At 42.9% G+C, this 17,499-nt stretch overlaps 2 protein-coding genes across 2 annotated transcripts in view; one reads left to right on the top strand and one right to left on the bottom strand.

Annotated features, from left to right (window-relative positions):
* Nucleotides 1-16,198, bottom strand: part of MAN2A1 (mannosidase alpha class 2A member 1) — a 179,050-nt gene extending 162,852 nt beyond the window's left edge. The window contains exon 1 of the mRNA XM_054487726.2: nt 14,965-16,198. Coding sequence (XP_054343701.1) covers nt 14,965-15,099 — 135 coding nt within the window. The 5' untranslated portion in view covers nt 15,100-16,198. The remainder of the gene's footprint in view (nt 1-14,964) is intronic.
* LOC129036495 (uncharacterized) lies at nt 15,774-16,126 on the top strand. The gene is given in 2 exon segments (XM_054487729.2): nt 15,774-15,921; nt 15,924-16,126. Coding segments are annotated over 2 exon segments (351 nt in total).
* Nucleotides 16,199-17,499: the final 1,301 nt, after the last annotated feature.

Raw genomic sequence — 17,499 nt, 5'->3', positions numbered from 1 at the left:
AAAGACAGAGTCACCCTTTATGGTTCAAAGTAATTTTCAGAAAAAGCAGCATCAACATCTTTATCTTAGACTGAGTTTTAGAATCAATCAATTAAAAAATTTTAAGCCCTTCTGGAGCCACAGTAGGGCATATGGAGTAAAAGACTGCAGTTTGCCAGGTAACAGCCATGGTAGCTTGGACAGGAATGGAAGGAACATGAAAGAATGACAAGAAAGATGAGCTAGGAATGGGAGGGGCAGGAAAGGAAAAAAATTGGCATTGAGTTTTTTGCTAGGGCAAGGGGGACGATTATGGGTGGCATTTTAGAGGAACAGGCCCACAAGCCAGTTATTGGGGAGGAGACAGAAGGGCAAATGTTATATTCTGAAACTATTAGAGAGCTGAATGGTGGTGTCAGTGAACGTGCAAGTCTGGAACTCAAGAAAGAAGTCAGGGCTAAATATATAAACTTGAGTGGCCAAAATAAATATGAATTTCAAGCAATGGGAACAAATGGGATTACCTAGAAAAAGCGCAGACATCTGCCTTTTATAATTTAATATGGCTCACCAGGCGATTCTCACACACCTCCAGTTAAGAAGCGCCGCATTAAAGCTAAATATAGGAACTGCGATTTGGTAAAAGAGAGTCTGTATTTCCAGCAGGGGTGTCATCGTTATTGTTGCAGTCCCTGGTCAGTCAGTCACTATTCAATCTCTACAGAAAAACCCTGCCTTTAGTCAGATCTCTGGAACTTAACAGGAAGGCTTTTGGGTTTGATAAAATGACAGGTAACCTCCAAGCGCCCATTCCACCCCTTAAGATGTGTAGTGCTGAGGCCAAAAAGAGTGTGAACTGGGGCTGTAGCCACAATTCTGTATGTATCTCCACCTGTCTGTCAATGAGCCACAAGCCAGTTATAAATAACCTTTTAATGGTATTTTCCACACTCAGAGCTTAACATGCCTGAATTTCTTCCAAATTGTGGAATTTGTCTTTGTGCAGCCACTTGTCCATTCAAAGAAATAAATGCCCTCACAATGTGAGCACAAAAAATACGTAGCTACAGAATACCTTACCAAATTGCAGGAGCAATATACTCTTTGCCCAGGCAAATCACTTTTCATAAATCTCACACCTGCCTAGGTATGACAGTAACAGAGGCTGCTCAGATGCAGGTAAGAGTGCCAAATGACTGTAAAGAGAAAAGCTGGGACTCCAAGCCCAACATCCCTTGTTCTGGCGGAGCACTCAAGGGACTCATTACTGCAGCTGGGCCACCAACTTAGTAGCTTCCAGAATCACTACACAGGATCCAAGCCCTGACCTCAAATAATAGCATCTCATTCCCTCACCACCCTCCTCCAAATATGTGGTCAGGACTCCAGTTGTTGACGTTTTCTACAGGTTCCAGGAAACAGCACCAGCTCCACCCTATGAGTTTCCAGATGTGTGTTTAGGTTAGAACCATATGGCCCTATCTGCACCAGCCCAATATGGCTGCACAGAAACTACCTCCTGTTGAGGCAACATTTTAGACACCAAGCTATCACATAAAATGAGACTATGCAAAACAGATAACCACTTAAAAGTGAGTGGAAGAAGGGTGTATAAGTAGGGCAAAGTGTGTAGATTATAAAATTTTAATAAAATGCAGGTTTACTACTTACAAATCCATTTAATAACTGCAATTAAGTGGCACTAAACATATTAACTGTTGACTAACAGAACTCTTTCTTTAATTCAGCACTTCCCAATCTGTTCTATGGAACACTATTCTTTGCAGGATTTTTTTTTAAAAACCACACCAACTTTAATTCTAAAATTTATTTTTAATTTATATTCTTATGCTTAGCACTCTGACAGAATCTGCCAACAGTGTATCCCACCCAAGAACTTGCATGAAGGTTCATGTGATATATATACTTTCAGGCCTTAACAATTCTCAGCTAAACAGGGTCATGTTGTTACACATCATATAGGCAGTGGTTTCTGGTCTATGTTGGTAATCTGTCTTACATGTTTGACAAATGCTTATCTTTGTACACAAGGTTATTAGGCACTATCCATTTATACTACCTAAACACATTTACCATGAATTAATGCCATGTATTGTATGTTAGGATATGCTAACAAAAGTTCTGTCAACATCTTATAATTTTAAACAAGTAATTTTGACAAACAATTTCAACACAAAAAGAAAATAACTGTCAGTAATCAACCTAAACAGTGTTGGCCTATTAAAATAAATGCAACTGACATGTCTGAGATCGTTTTTCATACAGAAAGTTTTGGAAAGCCTCTGAAGGCAGAGTTGTATTAAGTAGATAATCAACCCCCCTTCAACCTTATTTATACTAATCATTTCCTGAATAAGTCCCTTCTATTTCTTATTCACAGGGGACAGGTATTTAGGCAAGTCTCAACTGAATTATTATAAATTCTGAATTTCCAAACTACTCTTTATATAAGCACTACACACTCTAAAGTTTTACAAATTCTTTCCTATTGCCTTTCTTTATAAAAATCCATCTGTACCAACTGGTCTACAAGGGCAAGGTGAGACACAGTAAATATCACAGAAGCAACAAATGCAGTAGGAAGACATAACATAATACATAGCAATACAATAATAGCAAACCTCTAAATATCATACTATTGGTTATCAAAGATGAGTTAAGGATACAAATTTCTGGAGTTCTTCTCAAATCTCTTTTGTTTAAAACGATTATTGGTTGGATCTTCTACCTAAAAGTCGCAAGAAGTATCCTATACCTCAAGTGTTGTTATTTGACCCTACAAATTTTCCAGAGGTAGCCCGGGGTCAAAGACAGTTTTTACTTCTCCAGTTCATGGGGTCACCTACCAGCCCAACAGAAGGGGGTTTTTCTTTACTATCAACAAGAGGCAGTTTGGAGGGTATTCTCAGAAATCTGTCTGACCTTCAGAACAACCTTCAAACTTCAGCCCCCTATTTGGGGTGTTGCATTTTGATCCTTAATAAATCTCTCTCTCCCTCTCCACCACCTGGCTGCCCATCCTCCCTACACACACACACACACACACACACTCACTCACTTTATGTTCTGTCTTAAACACACACACACACACACACACACACACACACTCACTTTATGTTCTGTCTTAAACAACCCAGAAAAAAATAATTCAGTCCTATCATTTGTGCCAAAGATGAGAAGGGTCTTTTTTAAACTCCTACTAAAATGCTTCTTTGAAATCCTTCCTTCTGATCATCTTATCTTTTCTTAGGTAAGCTGATCCATGAGCTGCTGGTTTCTGACAATTTGAACACAAGCTGCTTTATTTCATTAACATCTGCTACAAAATATTCTTAATGTAAGATGTGCAGCTTTTGGTTATAAGAAATGTACTTGGCCCCGCCCTCACTAAGCACAGTCCCCAAGTGAGCTCATTCGTTCTCGGCTATGCTGATGACTACCAGATCAGCACCTCCCTACCCTGATCTCTCACTGGCTTTCCAGCCCACTTGGTTATTTCCACTAACAGCCACGTCATCAGAAATGAAAATGAACTTGGCTTTCCAGATCAGCTTGTCCCTATCCCCTTCTGCAAATAGTACAACCAGTCTCCAACACCCCAATGGAAAAAGGTAGGAGAAATTTTCTGATTCAAGCCACTCATCATTACCCTTGATCAAGCCTGTTAAAAAGCTCTGGTCTTTCTCTTTACAAAATGTCTCCACATTTTTCATCCTCTCAATTCTAGCCAATTCAATACTGGTACAGGGATTTACTGCCTTATGTCTGTATTACCTCAAACAGATTCTCAGCTGCCTTCCTACTTGAGTCTTCCTACACACAGCTACCAGAATAATCTAGATTGAATATTCTCTTAGCTCCTTTCCAGGTCTAAAATTTTCTACAAAATTAATTCTCTCACACTGCTTTTCTCAAGCAGCTTCCTGGTATATTCAATAACTTGCAGTGGTTCACTACCATCTAACTCATAACTCTTCAGACAAACTCTCAGGGCAATTTGCAATCTGATCCTGAACTACCTACAGTGTTTTCCCAACTACTCTTCACAGGCACCAAAGATTCTAAATCAAGCCAATCTCCTCCAGGATTCAAAGCCTTCATAAGCACCATACTTTACACTAGCAATTTTCTTTTTCCCTTCAAAGTATTGTCCAATAGCAAAAGCTTAGCTTCTTTACCCTCTCCTTTAGTCAACTTAAGCCAGGCCATCACCAGAACTTGTTTCTGTTTTTGAGTTCACTTTAAGGCCTTTGCCTTTACATCAAGAATGTAAAATAATGTCATTGACTCTTGTTTTAGTCTTAGCTCCTGTATTCCCAGAACCTAGAACAGTGCCTGCTACATAATAGGTATGCTACAAATCTCTGTCCATTGGTAACAACTAGCATTTACTGAGCACTTACTATATGCCAGGCAACATTCTAACCTCTTTAACTTCTAATGAATAATAGCACTTAACTGTCTCTAATAGTTTCACAAACGGCAGTTTTGTTTCCCTAAATAACTAAAAAGTTCTTTCAAAACAAGTAACATATGTCCACCATAATTACCATATTACCTAGCGCAGTAAATTTTCAAATATATGCTGGATATGGGTATAGTACAGCTGGAAGGCCAGTGAATTATAAGTCAGGATGCATGTCCCAGGTATCCTGTGACTGGGCAAATTGCTGAGGTCTAGTTTATGTGTGACTTGGTGCCCTTACCTGAAAAATCAAAGACTAAAAATTACCTGAACTGGAAGGACCCAGCCTACTCTACAATTCTGTGCCTGAATTTTTCATATGTATGACTTTTCTGGAATGCTGGTGACTGTTAAAAAAAATGACTGCTTCACTGGATTCTAAAAACACCAATTCAAGACTTTATGTAGAAAATGATTCTAAGAATGATCCACATTCTCAGACTTCAATGTTCCGATGCTCTACAGGTAAAATGTTACCACCAAGGCCAGGACCCATAAATTCCACATTCCTCTACATCTGTGGTATGAAGAAACAGAAGGGAACTGCTGCAAAGTACATCTTCAGCCCCGAAGTCCTCACCCTGAAGGGAAAGGCTTCTCATCACAAAGGAAACAAAGCACTATCAATTCTAGAAGAAGCATGGCAGTTTGAGTAAATAAGTAAATAGTAATTGTGAGCACTATCAGTTCTAGAAGAAGCATGGCAGTTTGAGTAAATAGTAGTTGTGAACAACCAAAAAAAAAAAAAAAAAAAACCCACAAAACTTCATACTTTCAATCCTGAGTAGGCACAAGGGATCAAAATGTTGGTGCATAATGAGTTGTAAAATGATTTTTTAAATAATGAGATTCAAGAGATAGGAATCAGTAACTTCTATTTCCTCTGACACTAACAAAAAGGGAAAGGAATTAGACAGAAAAAAACAAAAACTACCTATAAGGAAGTCATGGTCCAGAAGTGAAGGAAACTGAAATATAGCATGATGCTCACCAGCTGGAATATGAGAGACTCCACTTGCTCTAATGCTCAGAATATTTCCTTCAAGTGGCACAGGTTTAATTATCAAGATTATCCCTCCTTCTTATGAAGCCAAACTACCTGACATATATTGCATAGTATTTAACATCATAAAATTGAAAACACTATGTATTGGTTTTCTTTTTTTAACATTTTTTATTTCTTTAACTGACAAATAGGATGGGAGGGCGATCTGGCTGCGAAATCTGTCACCCCATTGATCGCCAGGGTTGATTCGGCTGATCTGGCTGGCTAGGCGGGTGTCCCCTTCCTCCCTCACCACTCTATGTGAGTCCCTCCCAAAGCTGCATGCTCAGTCGAAGAGGATGACTATCCCTGATACAGGAGGACTGGTCTTCGGTCAAGGGTATACAAGGAGCTGCACTCTCCTGCTGGAACCTCCAAACGAGCTCTCTTTAACTGACAAATAAAAATTGTATATATTTATCAAGTATATCATTTTGAAAAATGCATACATTGTGGAATGCTAAATCAAGCTAATTAACATATGCATTACATCACTTTATTTATTCTTTTTTGTGGTAAGAACACTTAAAATCTACTCTGCAATTTTCAAAACTACAATGCTTTATTATTAATTATAATCAGTATGTTGTACAATAGATCTCTTGAACTTATTCCTCCTACCTAAAATTCCGTAACCTTGTTTACTGGTTTTCAATTTTTGTAACCAACCTATAGTCAGAGCACATAACACATTCAGTCACAGAATGAAATGTAGATGATATAAGGTATGTTGATGTAAAAAAACTGATAGCTGAGGGAGGGTGAGAAATGAGAAGGAAGAACAAATGAGTGGGAGAAGGCTGAGAAGTACCAAATTCCTTGACTGACAGAGTGGGGAGTCGCTTTAGGCCTAAAGTTGATGAATCAAGAAAACAAATGCAATTACATCATTGAAAGTTGTTAATGTATATCAAACAGAAATTGAATACAAAACTTTTTTAAAAACTGGGAAGAGCAGGGGGTATTGAGTTAAATTCTTCATCTCTTATAAAGGGAAACAATAGCTCAAAATTGAAACAAAAATCAAAACAGAGGTATATGCATATATTTAAAGAAGGAACCACACATGGAACATAAAGAAATGGTCAGAAGTGGGACTCAGAGAAGAGTGGACTAAAGGTGGGGAAAAAAGGGAGCGGGATTCTATTGTCAATGTGTACCTTTCTATATCATTTGATATATTTCTATGTGCATTTATACCTTTTACATGTTTAAAAGAAAAAAAAAATCATTGGTAAAGTCCCAGCTCTCTGGACTCCTCACTGAAGCCAATGAAGTGCACCAGCAAGAACATAGGACAGGGTCAAATTTGGAGTCTTCTCTGCTCTTGGAAAAAGCATTTAATTTCTCTGGACTTCCAAAGGCACCACCTGCAAAGAAGGCCAGTGGTAAATCCATTTACATGTGAAAAACACACAAATGCATACATTTTTAAAGGCAAAAAAAAAAAATACTTAAAAAACTCTACTTAACACTAACCATACTACTACTCAATGAGACGCATTACCCCCATTTTGTTCAGACTAAGTATACTGCAATTTAAAGATGATACTAAAATCTGTGAGGACACAAATGGGGTGTTGGCCTGTGTCACAGCAAAGAAAGTGACATATAATCTTTAAAAGTGAGGAAAATGATGAAAATTAGCAAGAATTGCTCTTTGATAAGCAGAAGAGCAGGCCAGTACCTCTGCTGACAACCTGAAAGTACCCTGCCTCCAAGCTGAGCAACACTCAGGATCCCAGAGACTGGCTGAGTTTCATCTTCTATTTACAGCTTATGAAGAAGATACCTATACCTGAGCTCTCCCTTCTCAGGACTAACTAACCCAAGCAATCAGACTGGGCTCAGAATTAGGCCCATCTGTGAATTACAGCAGATCCAAAAAGTCATAAAGTCATGGTTTTCAGTCTTGAAGCTATGGATCAATTTTGCCTAGTTCATGGCCCAGAACCTTCCTTCCCAGAGCAGTCCGACTAGTGCAAAACCTGCAGGTGAAAGAAGAGAAACAAACTCATCAAACATGTCGACGCTCTAGCATCAAAGTTCCCCAAGGATACCTGGAAATCTATGAAACATGTAGATAACACAAGTTTTAAACCACTCTCTAAAAACACAAAGTATGACCAATGCTTATCTAATAACCAATTTACGAGAATTTTGTTTGTCTTTAATTAACTCACATCTACTTTAACAGATCTAACAATACTATTTGCCTCCAATATTAACAATAGAGAAATATACTTTAAACTAGGGATTGGCAAACTCTGAAAAGGGCCAGATAGTAAATATTTTAGGTTTTGTGAGCCAGTTTCTGTCTTAACTACTAAACTATGCCACTGTTGTGTGAAAGTGGCCAGAGACAATTGGTAGATGAATGATCATGGCTATGTCATGAAACATTATTAAACCATTTAAAAATGTAAAAACCATTCTTAGCACATGGCCCTATAAAGATAGGTAGCAGGCAGATTTCACTCATAGTTAGCTGACTTAGCAGAGTTCAAAACCAGAGGCCTTGCAGACGAAAGAAGGAAGATTATTTGTCAAGAACTTCATTCTTTCCCTGCCCTCCCACCTCCATCCCACTTTCGTAAAAAATGCTATTTAGAGGACAAAATGAAATGATCAGGAGGAAAGTCTCTATCCACTCTCCTTATTTTCCAGTTTCTTTCCCTGCTTTTTCCCATCTCAAGAAGATATTTAAAATGTTGTAACCAGAATCATCAAAATTAACAGAAATAAAAACAATACACTGAAAAGTAAACAGTCTGCCTGAGAAAACTGCAGACATTTCAAAACATTTTTGCAGATAATTTTTATATTACCTTATTAATCAATATATCTTATCTTCCTATGCTAAAAGGCAAGAGGAATAAATCTGGATAAGTGCCAACCTCTAATTCAGCTGGAAGAAAGTAAAAGACGATCTATTTACTATGACCTGACCCTAATGTTTTTCTCAGAATACATATGTCCAATTGGAAAAGAATTTTTTTAAGTTCCATTATAAGAATCTTCCATTTTTTCCTTTAACTTACATATGAACATAATCTATCCTTGTAATTTTTTGTAACATATTACAATTTAGAATCCTAAATGTGTAAGTGAATTTTAGGCATCCTGAGAAAGAATAGAGTTCACCCATCAAAAAATGCTAATTGGCTTTCTGAGCTTCAGCCTTTTGATCACTCCTTCCTAAAACACAGAAGTGCTAACGACATGTACTAGGTATAAAGAATAGGCCACAGCCAACACAGTTTCAACAGGGATGATTCCCACTCCCAGAGGATACTGAGAGCAGTGTCTGGAGACATTATTGGTTCCTACAACTAGGGGTACAGAGAGAGAACGGTGATGTTGGCAGATATCAGGTAGACAGCAAGGATGCTGCTAGACACCCTACAATGCACAGGACAGCCCTTAACACGAAAGAATTCTCTGGCCCAAAATGTCAACAGCAAAAAGGTTACAAAGCCTGGATAGAGGCAGCAAATGGTAGAGTACGTCCAGTTTTAAACTAAAGTACTTTAAAGTTGATCTATTCTTTAGAAAACAGTACGTTAGATTTAGAAATTTAACAGTAAGATATTTAAGAGATACCAACCAGGCTCAGAGGCTCATGCCTGTAATCCCAACACGTTGGGAGGTCGAGGCAGGCAGATCACGAGGTCAGGAGATCGAGACCATCCTGGCCAACATGGTGAAACCCCGTCTCTACTAAAAATACAAAAATTAGCTGGGCGTGGTGGCGTGTGCCTGTAATCCCAGCTACTCGGGAGGCTGAGGCAGGAGACTTGCTTGAACCCGGGAGGTGGAGATTGCAGTGAGCCAAGATTGCACCACTGCACTCCAGCCTGGCGACATAGTGAGACTCCCTCTCAAAAAAAAAAAAAAAAAAGATATTTACTAGATACCTACTATCCACCTGTCTGCATAAAATATAATTACCTTAAACAGGGCACTCTTTCAGAAAAGCTATGATATGACCTCAAGTGACAGAGTTCATCAAACCAAATGATTTACTTCCTCTCTATTATAGGCACATTTAGCTATACTCACTAAAGCACTAGATGTGAGCTCCATTTCAGTACAATTAATCCTCAAACCTGTCTGAATTTAAACATGGTTTCAACCTTAAAAATAGCAGCTTGGCTTGATAACTGAAACAGAAACCCATTTTAATTAAAATGTCCTACTTCCTCTCCTGATTAACCTACTAATAACAACTGAGAAGCAAAAATCACTACTTTAGAGTTCTTCCTCCTTGCCTTAGTTCTGCTCAAACTTTTATAAAAGCTGCTGCTATCAGGAACTTTTACCAAGACAGAAGGGATAAAAAATGCAATAAGGACTTTACAATCCAGCAAACACAGGTCATCAGAGCTGCTAAATATCCTTTCATTTTCTTAAAGATTACAGAAGTTGGAGAACAAGGGAAAACTAAGACTCCTGAATGCAAAAAACAGCTAAGAATAAACCAAGTGATCAGCAACAGCTAGTGAACCACTCATTCCAGGAAACTCTCAACACTTCAGTCCTTCAAAAAAAAACTAAAGTTTTCAGTTATCACAAAAAGCAATAGCAGACTCAAAAACAAATAAAAGTGGTCATTTTAGCCACTATTTTGCCCACAGCCCAGACACCTCTTAATGCAAATTAAAAGCTAAGAGAGAAAATCCCCTTCCAGTAATACAATTGTGACATCTCCCTGACAAAAATATTTGTTTAGGCCCTGATAACAGCGTTCATCTGGGAACAACACACCCAATTCAATTAAAAAAAAAAACATAAACTACTATCTTCGGACCACAGACAGTCATGAGTATCTGGCCCAGCTGGTTTACAGGAAATAAGTTTGGGTCTTAGCGAAAAAAATGCTGATCAGGAAGAGTCCCACAGGGCTGTTGGACTGAAGAGGAGTTAGAGGATACCATCCTCAAAAGGCTCTAATGTTTGTTCTTGCATTCCTAAATGCTGGATGCACTATCAAAGTTCCATCACTTCCCAAAAAGCACAGATCTCAGCATTATATCCCAGAAAATAAGACAATCTCCCTCATACAAACGTGAACAAACCCCAGCACCAAGTGCTATTGTTTATAAATACACTGCACTCAAGGAAGGGGAAGGAGATCATATTTTCCTTATATGTCATTCTTAAGTAAGATTTACAGATTTATGAAAGCAAGAAAAAAACTGGGGAATCAAAGTCCTAGTTATACGTATTGCCATGGGTCAACTTTCATTAATAACATATACTATGCTGGACTCTTAAGTACTACTGATGTAAAGTATGTAAGCACATTTCTGTATGTGTATTACAGTAAGTTAAAAAAAAAAAAAAAAAAGGGCAACTGGGAGCAGTGAATCACACCTATAATCCCAGCACTTTGGAAGGCTGAGGCAAGAGAATAGCTTAAGGCCAAGAATTTGGAACCAGTTGGTCAACACAGTAAGACCCCGTCTCTACAAAATAAAAATTTTAAAACTGGCTGGGCACAGTGGCATACACACCTGTAGTCCCAGCTACTCAGAAGGCTGAGGTGGGAGAATGGCTTGGGCCCAAGAATTCAAGGCCACTGCAGTAAGCTGTGATTCCATCACTGCCCTCCAGCCTGGATGACACAGCAAAACCCTGTCCCAAAGAAAAAAAAAAAAAAGGTATACAAGTTCTCACTTTCTAATGGCTTTCAATCAAATGCTTATTTAAAGGCTTTCTCACTTTCTCACTTGATAGATGTTACATAGGCAAAAAGATAGTTTTAACTTCACTTTCACATCTTCCATCAGAGTCTCAATTTCCATATTTTAAGAGTTAATATTAATCTCTACGGTCATACGCTACACTAATTATTTAAAGAGTGATCACTTGTTATACAAAACCTGACTCAATTTATTTCTGTAGATCCGAACACCAGACTAATTAATAAGACAACCCTATTATACACACCATAGATAGTAAGCAACTTGTGAAATCTGCTTGTAAGAAGTGATGACTAATTTCAGGGAGACCTTAACAGAGTTTCTCCTTTCCATCTGCTCAAATTCTTCCAGGTTATCATAAAGCATTTTCAGGACATTAGTCTCTGACCAACCTCTCATTCACAGTGGAATTTTTATTAATTTTCTTAGCTGAGATTTATTAACCCTGAAATACACACACAAGTTTCAACAGATTAGGCCCCCTGTCGCCTCTAGTCCTCCAAGGAATTCCTCCCAGAAGCAGAAGGAAGGCTTCGGAGTGCTTCAGGATAGACTCCCAAAGAACAACTCAGAAACAGGCAGCTGCTCCGGGATGAGAGAAACTGGAGCACCCTCGGCCAGCCCACTCTTGCCCCAGAGTCCAGCCAAATGGTGGAAAACACAGAGTTGTGAGAGAAGAGAAAAAGAACAAAGCCCCCTCTCCGAAAAAACAACAAACAGATTGCTCTCAATCTAGGATGGTCTTTAAAAATATCGTGTTTACAAGATAGACCTAAAGCCTTGTGAAGGTTCCATATCAACTGAAACCAACTAAATGGGCAACTTAGAGGAACCCAATACCTATCTAAATAAACCGTTCTACTAGACACCAAAAAATGACACATAGTGACCAACCTGCTTGGCTCTACTAAAACTCAAGAATTCAATACCCAAACTTGCCAAAGAAATGTATTGCAACCTCCTTTTGCTATGTTTGGTGTTATTAAGAATAAGTTAGAAGCAGTGAAAAAAAAAAAGAATCAACTCAAGTTCTGGATGCTGGACTACCTAACGGTTTTCATTATAACGTTTAGCTCTGAAATGAGCTCAAAGACATTCTGGGAAGGTATAAATCTCTAGCAGTAAATGTTTCAGAAAAAGGACCATATTCATTATGGCTTCAGAATAAAAGTTCCTTTAGTCATAAGCTAAGGTACCAGAGAGCAACATGCTCTATATCAGGGGCACCCAACCCCAGGGCCGTGGACCTGTTAGGAACCAGGCCACACAGCAGGAGGTGAGTGGCATAGCAGGTCAGCAAGCATTACCGCCTGAGCTCCGCCTCCTGTCAGATCAGCAGCAGCATTAGATTCTCATAGGAGCATGAACCTTATTGTGAACTGCGCATGCCAGGGATCTAGGTTGCATGGTCCTTATGAGAATCTAATGCCTGATGATTTGAGGTGGAACAGCTTCATCCCCAAACCATCCTCCAAAACCCCCGACTCCCCCCATCCCCACCCCTGTCTATGGAAAAACTGTCTTCCAGGAAACTAGTCCCTGGTACCAAAAAGGTTGAGGATCACTGCTCTATATTTTACATCAGATCTTTCCATAAGCAGATGGCAGCCTAAACAGTAGGCAACAGATTCCTAAGAGGCAATACAACATAGTGGCTGGGAGCCTGGACTACAAAGGCTACCTGTTCAACTCTCAGCTTGCAGCTGTGTGATCTTGGGCAAGCTAATTAATCTCTCCGTGCCTCAGTTCCCTCGCCACTTAAGTTTTACCCTGTAAGATAGGAAGGCTAATGTCACACACATAATGGTTAAGCTTACAAAGGGGTCTTAGAATGTCTATCTGCTTGGGGATTCAGTGGCCCTCCAAGCACTTAAAGAATACCTTCTGCAGTGAAAATCCAGTACAGAAAATCTGAGAAAGGCAATCTTAAATACAAAATGTTCCACCTCCCAATTGAGTACCAACAGCCTTCCCCTCCAGCAGCCACTTTCACCTTTCATCAAATGCTTTACACTTAAAGCAGAACTTCAGCCTCTCATTGAGGACTAAGGACAGATATTACAATATTGGAATTAGCTTTGCCTAAGATTTCTCAGTAACTGAATGAGTCACTCATGTCTTTAGAAACAGAGAAAATGTCAAGGTTGCCAGAAAACCCAGGTCCAGATGTTTGCATAAATCATTTTCAAGTGATCATCAAGCCAAAGCCAAAGGACATTATTTAAGAAAACACTTTAAGTGAAATATATCACTTTTTATGATTTTCCTGTAATGGAGGAAAATCTGAAAATGAGGTTACTGGAGGGAATAAAATTACAGTAATTTCAACCCCAAAATTACACAACATATTAAGCTAAGCTTAAAACTCCTTACCTTTTTCCAACTGTTTTCTTCAACCTCATCAAGAAGCACTGGACAAGCTCTGAGCTCAAGATTTAAAGATGCCCACAGTGCTTGTTTCTATTTTCTCTGTCATACTACCTAGGGGAAGCAGAGGCTTTTAAAATTTTGATACATCTCTCTGCAGCAAGATTTTTAAAACCTCTCACCGACAAAACATGTTGAGTGCTCTGTATTGATGACAGCATCCATAAAAGGGTCTTTTTTCACTTTCAAAATAATTCCAGTAAAGTTTTTACTTTAATCTCAATTAAATTCAAGCCATTTGCTCTAGCATAACACACAAAAAAATGGCAAGGATATTCTTTGGTCATTTAAGTTATCACAAAAGAGAAAAAAATATATATCAACTTCACGTCTAGGCTTCTCTTTCTCGTAAGTCAGGTAGGAACAGTTAGATTGCCCTGTCAGGATTTGAGTTCTTCAGGTTCATTCGTTACAGAGCACACTACACAACACCCAGTTTCACCGCAATTTCTGAAGTGCACAGGTTATTGGCAAATAACTTGAAACTGAACTCGCACATGCCGCGCGGTGGGTACCCTTCCAAAGGGAACAGACTGTGTCCGCTTTGCTTTTTTTGGTAACTTTAAATAAGACTTTGGATGGGTCGTCTTCCCAACTCATTTACCAATTTAACCACTGGACGCAGGACTGAGCGCCCCACAGCTTTCGGCCGGAGTATAACACGCGCTTCCCCACTCGGTTCCCCCTGTCTGCCACAAACAAACCAGATGTAACAGCTGAAGAATGACGACACTAAAATCAACCTAGAGATTCACATCTAAAAGGGCCGCAACACGAAATAAACTTCTCTCTCTTCAGAGGCAGCGGGGAAGAAAAAGAAAAAAAAAAAAGCCTAGGTGGGTTCGGTTTGATCCATTTCCGCGACTCGGTGCGCTCAGGGGTCCGGGCTGGTGCGGGCAGCTTAACCCTGTGAGAGCCGAGAACGACCCCACCGCGATACGCGGGACCCGAGCTGGCGGGGAGCGCCTCACGCCGCGCCCGTTCCCCCGCCAGCAGGTGCCCGAAGCCACCCCAACAGGCCGGGTGCGAACGCCGGAACATGGCCACTTCCCTGAGCGCGATGCCGCCGCCGCCGCCGCCGCACGCCGCCCAGCACTTTTGTTAACTCGGCGCGCCCGGGCGAGATGGCTCCCAGGAGGTGGTCATTGCCGTCCGAGAGCTACAGAGCCCCGGCTGGAGGCGGCTGGGACCCTCCCCCGGCCTGGCCTCGCCCAGCACGGGTGTGGGGCCGCGGCGGGAGGAAGAGGTCGGGTAGCAGCTGCTAACCAGGGGCCCGCACGCCTGGCCCCTCGGAGCCCCGCGCCCCTTTCCCAGGTGCTTACCTGAGGGAAGGAGCCCTCGCGGCGCGGGTTCCTGGGGTAGTCTAAGTGACCCCGGTCCAGCATCAGGTAGAGCGAGAAAATCACCACACAGAAGATCGCACTGCCGAACACGGTGAACTGGCGGCTTAACTTCATTTTCCTCGATAGACTCGGGGCCAGGACACTGTCCTCAGCCAAAGGAGACAGCGTACTGTGGACTCTAGGAAGCAGCCGCCGGAGGCTCCCTTCTCCCGGACTGCGCGACCTCCGCGCTCTCGGACGCGGGTGCGAGTCCCCGCCTTGCTCCGCACCTAGTCACCGGCGCCACCACACGCCCTTGGCCTTCGCCCTGGCCTGCCGCCCTCCCCGGGGTCGGGCGCCCCTCTAGAGGCGAGAATCGCCGGCAACTGGAAAGGGGGGCCCCCACAAACTTGATCGCAAGCTCAGCGCTGACCTCCGGCAGGGCGCGCGGGGCAGGCGGAGGAGAGGTCGCTGCCCGCACTTCCTGCCACCGCCGCCCCAACTGAGTCGGCAGGAAAAGTTTTCTCGACGAGGGCAGGCGTGTCCTCCTCACCCAGGGGAGGCGCGGGTTCGGCAGCTCCCGGGCCGGGGCCGCGCAGCTAGGTCAGAGAAGCGGAGGGGAAAGGAACAGGGTCGCGAGGAACCAAGCCCTACAACTTCTAGCCGGGACGGTCGGGCCCGCCCCCGCGGCACCGCCCCCGCCTACCGCGACTGAGCCCCTTCCTGCAGCTGCCGCCGCCGCCGCCGCCGCCGCCGCCGCCGCCGCGGCTGGGCCGGTGTGCACCCCGGACTCCGGGGCTCACGGATTGATGAGTTTCCTCAGAGCTAGCGTCCGCTCGCCAGCCTCTCCCGCCCCCCGCCGCCCCTACCTTCCCCCTCCCGGACCCAGGCTCCGCGGGGAGACGCAGGGGGCGGGCGGCGGCAATGCGAGAAGGAAAAGGAGAGCAGGGAGGAAAGGTCCCCGGAGAGAAGCCCGCTCCAGCTGCAGCCGCTAGCCCCCTCCCTCTTTCCCGCCCCACAAACGCCGAGATGGCGGCGGAAGCGGCGAAAGGAAGCGCCGGTTCTCCAGCGCCACTTGGTGCTCCACCACCGCCCGCCACGAGCAGGAGAAGACAGCGGCGGCGCGGCGGCCGCTGGGTCAATAGGCGCCCTCAGCCCCTGAGCCGAGCTGGCAGCTGGCCCCGCCCCCTCCCGACGCTCCGAGGTGAGGGGGCGGGCCCCCCGACGCCCAATCACAGCGCGTCGCCCGCCGGGCCCGCCCCGCGCCCGCCTCCCAGTGTCCCGGCGGTAGGAAGACCTCACAGAGCTCTTGCGAGCTGGCAGGCAGCTTTGTGGGAGTTGAGGCCTTCGGGGGCGTTCAGGCGCCAGCACCCCCAGGTCCAACAGGGGTTGAGCTTACACCCCACTTCCCTTTGTTGCCTAGGTTTCCTATCCTAGGACACTCGGGCCTGGCGTGCCTGGAAGAGTACTTAGTGAAGGGCTGGAGGAAGAGGGCTTGCACATTCTCTTCGGGCTCACTATTTCCTCCTTTGGTGACAGCCTGTTAAAACCTGGGGGAAAGGAGAGTGACAAAGGGCCGTCAAGGCACATGTAGAAACATCTGACTACGAAATCCATGAGTGTAATCTGAGAAGTGATGCTTCTGCCAGTTATTGATTTATTGCCTCTCAGCTCCAAATTCGCCCTTTTTGACTGCACTGTAAAAACGGATCTGAGCCTTTTAAACAGTTTTTTGTTTGCCTTCTGGGACTGAAGTTTTATCAGTAGAGGGCGCTGAAGAGACATTACAGGAAAAAAAGGATTTTGCTTCCTGGTTTCTGTGTATTGACAGGCTTTTGCAGCATACCTGGCTTTCTCCACTGCCAAGGTCCTATAGTGCTTAGTAATAAGCAATTTCCTCTCACATGCCCAACTCTAGGAGCTTTGTAGAGGAGGTAAGACACTACCCCATGAATAACTTCCCTGGCACCCTAGAGGCATTTGCAGCAAGTTGCAGAGGGCACATCTTCCACGAGCTTTGCAGACGTAGCCCAATGGTGACTTCTCTGCCATTCAGTGAGCCAGGTCATGCCCTCTCCAAAAAGGTCTAGATCTTAGCCCTGGGAGGAATTGGGGAGGTTCTTCATTGGGCACTCTGTCTTTCAGCCCAAGAGTTAGTTATAAGATTAACTCCTTATAGCTGCTGTTGCTATATTCTTTAAAGTTCTCCTCTTGCTAGTGAATCCTTCATTACTCTAATCCTCTATTATAGTTAACAATTCTTTTTATTAAGCCTTCCCTGTCCCGGGAGTAGTCCCAAGAAATAGACCTGCAAAGATGGGATTAAAGGTCAGTTTGATTGAGGTTTTGAGCTTGAGCTCCTTGCCAAAGGGAAATGTAATTCATGACATGCTGGGCATCTCAATTAAGCAATTAACTGTGGTTGATCCTGATGAAGTGCCAACTGAAGCCTGTGCCTTGGGGCCCCAAGTGGCTGCTACACTTGACTGCTATGGTTATAAAGGTGACTAGAAAGACTGGTGTGGGATGCATTCT

The sequence above is a fragment of the Pongo pygmaeus genome, chromosome 4, assembly GCF_028885625.2.
Source record: "Pongo pygmaeus isolate AG05252 chromosome 4, NHGRI_mPonPyg2-v2.0_pri, whole genome shotgun sequence".
NCBI classification, from domain to species: Eukaryota; Metazoa; Chordata; class Mammalia; order Primates; family Hominidae; genus Pongo; species Pongo pygmaeus.
This window is presented reverse-complemented; position numbering and strand designations above follow the sequence as displayed.